Source organism: Ammospiza nelsoni, chromosome 6 (assembly GCF_027579445.1).
Source record: "Ammospiza nelsoni isolate bAmmNel1 chromosome 6, bAmmNel1.pri, whole genome shotgun sequence".
NCBI lineage: Eukaryota > Metazoa > Chordata > Aves > Passeriformes > Passerellidae > Ammospiza > Ammospiza nelsoni.
Window position 1 is genome coordinate 21,427,834 of NC_080638.1, and position 4,407 is coordinate 21,432,240.

Sequence of the window (4,407 nt, forward strand, 5' to 3'; positions counted from 1 at the left end):
TGACAGCTTGTACAGCCTTTGAGGGGCGCCAGGCTGGTGACTATGTATCTCTCACTATCACCGTGCCCGTGCCGGCGGTGCCGCCGGCGGCTGCAGCGCGGAGCCGGGGGCGGCAGGAGGTGCTGGTGCGACACGGCCGCGGCCGCACCGAGCGCCTGGGAGCGCCCGCTGCGCTCCGCCCGCGAGTTTGAGACAGAACACAGGGAAAAAAGCGAATTCGACTTCTGATTCCCACCCCCCCCCCCCCTTTTCTTTGCGTTGTTTGTGGTGGTTTTGGGTTGTTGTTTTTTTTTTTTTTTTTAGGTATTTTCAAATTTTATTTTGTTTTGGGTTTTTTGTGTATAACTGTGTGTGTATCTATGGGTTGCTAAGGTGTGTTAGGTGAGTTTGAACGTTTTTAACAAAATTGTGAAAAATAAAGAGTTCCCTAATACTTATATTAAAAGAAAATAAACTGTATTCCATCCAGCCTGGAAGACTGGAGTGTGGCTGGAAAACGGAGTTGTTGTGATACCTCAGGAGAGCAAAAAGAGTTCAACAGACGAGAAAGGGAATTTTTTTCTTTTGCAGTAGTTAAGATTCTGCGTGCAGTGGTTTTGCTGCACTGATCCAACTTCAATAACTACTTTGGAGGATAGCCACGGCAATGATAGCAGAAGGGAGAGGTGTTTAATCTCATTCGGCTCACAAACGTGTTCTTTGCAAGAGAAGTGCCCGGTAAAATACTGAAAGAGCAGAGCTAAGCATCTTTGGCTTGAGAAGGCAGAAAAATTGAAATGGGGAACAGAGAAATAGCTACTCTTCTAAACACCTCATAGAGACACAACTTGAAAAGAAAGGCTGGCTGTCGTTCCCTCGGGCAGGATATCCCGCCAGGGCGGTTAACCCCTCTCGAGAGGGTTAAAATGCCAGGAAAAGCTGGTCCGTGACACACCTGATGCTCGAGCACCGCGCACACCCCGGTGTCAAAGGACGCGAAGGGCGCTGCCCTCCGTGCAGGCGGGCCCCCGCCGAAGCGGGAAGAACAGGCGATGCTCCGTGGGGTCTCACCACCGCGCCTCGCCCACGGTCACCGGCGGCCCTGCCCGGCAGGGAGCGCCGGCATCACGCAGCGCTGTGCGGGTGGGTCCGGTTCCGCGGCCGGGGGACAGGTGTCTGTCCGGGTGTGCACCGGTGCGCAGTGCTCGTGTTTGCAGCGATCCCTTTGTGCAACCACCTGCCGGCTCCCGGCCCCCGCGCGGCGCCGAGGATGGGGCCGGGGCTGAGGGGCGATGGAGCGCAGGGGGTGCCGCTCTGCCGCTGACCGCGGCGCGACCCTGCCGAGCGGCCGTGGGCGGGAGGCGGCGCGGTCGCGCCCGGGGCTCCGCGGCCGCCCGAGCACCAGCGCGGGGGGCGGCCCCGCTGGCGTGCGTACCGCCTTCCCCTTCCCCCTCCCCGCTTTCCTCCCTCGGTGTGCAGGCTCCTTTGTGCTGCCTGCAGCGGCGGGGAGGAACCGGCGGGCCGAGCGCCCGCACCGCAGCGCTCTCCCTTTCCGTGGGCGGGCGCCCGGCTCGGCTCCCACGCCATCCGCGACCCTCCCGCCTCCTCGACGGGGCTCTCTGCCGCGTGTGGGACCGCCACCCCGCCGCGCGGGCCATCGCCGTTTTAAGCGGCGGGCCACGCCGGGAGACGGGGCGGGCCGGGCGCGCCCCCCCGGCTCCCCCACGTGGTGCGGTGCCCGTGTCTCCCGGCCGCCGGCGGAGCCGGGCGCACACGGCGTGGGGCAGCCGCCGGGGCTCGCCTGCTCCCGTCGCCGCTGCCCGGGCGGCAGATCCGGCCCGCGGCCATGCGCCAGAGCTGCGCTGAGCGGCCGAGCGGCGGGGCTGCACCGCCGCCGCGTCCCGCGGTAGCGGCGTGAAGCGCCGTGAGGATGAAGCGGGCGAGGCGGGCCGCGCCGGGCCCCCTGCCCGTGCTGGGGCTACTGCTGCTGGGCGCCCTGCCGGGGCTCTGGACGGTGCTACTGCGGCGGGAGGCGGCGGCGCTGCCGGAGCCGCGCCCGCCCGCCGGGCAGTCCCCGGGGCGATGGGGCTGGGGGCGCTCCCCGCCTGTGCGGGGCGAGTCCGGCGGCGGCGGGCAGAAAACTTTTCGGACGCTACTGGCGGTGCCGCCGGCGGCGACGGACCGGGAGGAGCGGGACGGTGAGGAGCGGCTCGCTGTGACCGACTCGCAGCCGCCGGCCGACGCCGCCTCTCCGGTGGAGCGGGGCATCTTCTGGAGCCGCGAGCTGGAGGAGCAGGTGCCGCCGGGCTTCGCGGCGGAGGAGGCGGCGGCGTGGCTGGCGGCCGCCCGCGCAGCCCGCGTGGCCTCGCTGGAGCGGGGCGGCTGCGGGCGCAGCTCCAACCGGCTGGCGCGGCTGTCGGACGGGAGCCGCGCCTGCGTCCGCTACGGCATCAACCCGGAGCAGATCCAGGGCGAGGCGCTCTCGTATCACCTGGCCGGGGTGCTGGGCATGCAGGAGCGGCTGCCGCCCATGGCCCTCGCCCTGGTGGAAGCCCGCGGGCGGCAGTGGGAGCCGGTGCGCGAGGAGCTGCGCGGCTCGCACTGGGCCGAGGGCGCCGTGGTCAGCCTGACCCGCTGGGTGGACAATCTCACCGCCGTGGTGGCTCCCGCGCCCTGGGGCGCCGAGGCGGGCGCCGGCCGGCGGCTGCAGCCGCTGTCGGCGGGGGAGCTGGTCGGGCTGTCGCCGTCGCAGCTGGTGGAGCTGGTGCAGTGGAGCGATCTGATCCTCTTCGACTACCTGACGGCCAACTTCGACCGCCTGGTCAGCAACCTCTTCAGCCTGCAGTGGGACCCGCGGGTGATGCGCCGCGCCACCAGCAACCTGCTCCGCGCCCCCGACGGCGGGCTCGTCTTCATGGACAACGAGGCGGGGCTGGTGCACGGCTACCGCCTCCTCTCCATGTGGGACCCCTACAACGAGCCGCTGCTGCGCTCCGTGTGCGTGTTCCGCGAGGGCACGGCCCGCCGCGTGGCCGAGCTGCACCGCCGCCGCAGCGCCGCCGCCGAGCTGCGCCGCCGCTACCGGGCGCGGGAGCCGCTCTGGGCGCGCCTCGGCTTCCTCTCCGAGCGCCAGGCCGAGCTCCTGCAGGCCCGCGTCGACTTCGTGCACCGGCACATCGCCCACTGCCGCGCCCAGGCCGCCGTGCTCTGAGCGCCCCGGGGCCGCAGCGTTCCCGCTTGCTTTCCTCCGCTCCCGGGCAGCGAGGCGGACTTGGCCCGGCAGCGGCCGCGGGCCGGAGCTGACCCAGGCTGCCACCTCGGTGCCCCGCAGTCGCTGCGGCTGCCGGGGACGGGGGAAGTGATGGGCTACCTGCCTGCCGGGGCTGTCGAGAGGAGCGATTGATTCGCTTTGTCAAGAACTCTGAGGATGCAGAACGCTATAATCGCTATAATTACTGCCCAGTTCCACTCCAGGACTCTGCCCCCAGAGTTGGAAAAATGAGAGGGTTCAGCATCTTCAGTTCCTTAACTCTCTTCGTGCACTCGCCCTCATAAGAGACCCCATAGGAAAGCAGTCGTCTTTTGTCTGGATTGGGGTCGAATAACTTGTTTCCTTCCAACGAAGGCAGGCAGAAAATTTTTTATATATTATTCCTTTTGCAACGGCATATTTAAGTATGAATGTTGATGTTCATAGACCAAGAACTGATTGCACAATAGGGGAGCCCCTAACTAGCAAAACTGCCCTATTTATGAAACTTATTTCCTACCAGTTTTCTTTAACGAGAGTGAACCTTTCCACTGATTGTTAAATCTTGTTGATGAGAAGTGTATAGGAAGCCCATATTCTTAGGTTTTTTGTGGATTCATTGGGTTAAACTGCTCTGATTTTTAAGGGTTTGCTTGTAATCTTCATGATTTCATCTCACCTGTAAAGTAACTGACTAATGGGTGGCACAAGAAGATCTCCCATTTTTTAAAAATATTGCTATGTGTTAAGACTTTGACACAATAGTTAAAGTGGAGAAAAAACTGTTTCATGCACTTTACTTTGACTTTTTAATATTTTTTTTATAGAAGAACTTTTTATTTTACAAAGTCTTCCTTTTATGTACATTGTATATGTTCATAAACTTTTCTGTAACATACTAAAGAAACTGATATTTCAGTAAAGTGTGTTAATGTTTTGCCTTCTGTGGCCTGGATGTTTGCCTGAGCTTTGACAGGGAAGCGTGCATCTCCTCGGTCTTTCCTGCTGGGTGATGGAGGTCACCACTTCACAGCTTGTCACTCCACTGAACAGAATGAACTTTTACTCATTCCCTCTGAGGCAAGGAGTGGTAGAGTTAAGCTTTCAAACACTACTCTCATTCCTAGGTGTCCCTGAAAGGGGAAAAGCTCTTGGAGTGGCTAAAGCAGTGTGAGTGC

General features: G+C 62.2%; 1 protein-coding gene across 1 annotated transcript; it reads left to right on the forward strand.

Annotated features, from left to right (window-relative positions):
* The first annotated feature begins 1,744 nt into the window (after window positions 1–1,744).
* FJX1 (four-jointed box kinase 1) lies at window positions 1,745–4,172 on the forward strand. Its single transcript, XM_059474623.1, has one exon. It carries the CDS (start codon window positions 1,910–1,912, stop codon window positions 3,188–3,190), a length of 1,281 nt encoding a protein of 426 aa, XP_059330606.1. The 5' UTR covers window positions 1,745–1,909; the 3' UTR covers window positions 3,191–4,172.
* The last annotated feature ends 235 nt before the right edge of the window (window positions 4,173–4,407 follow it).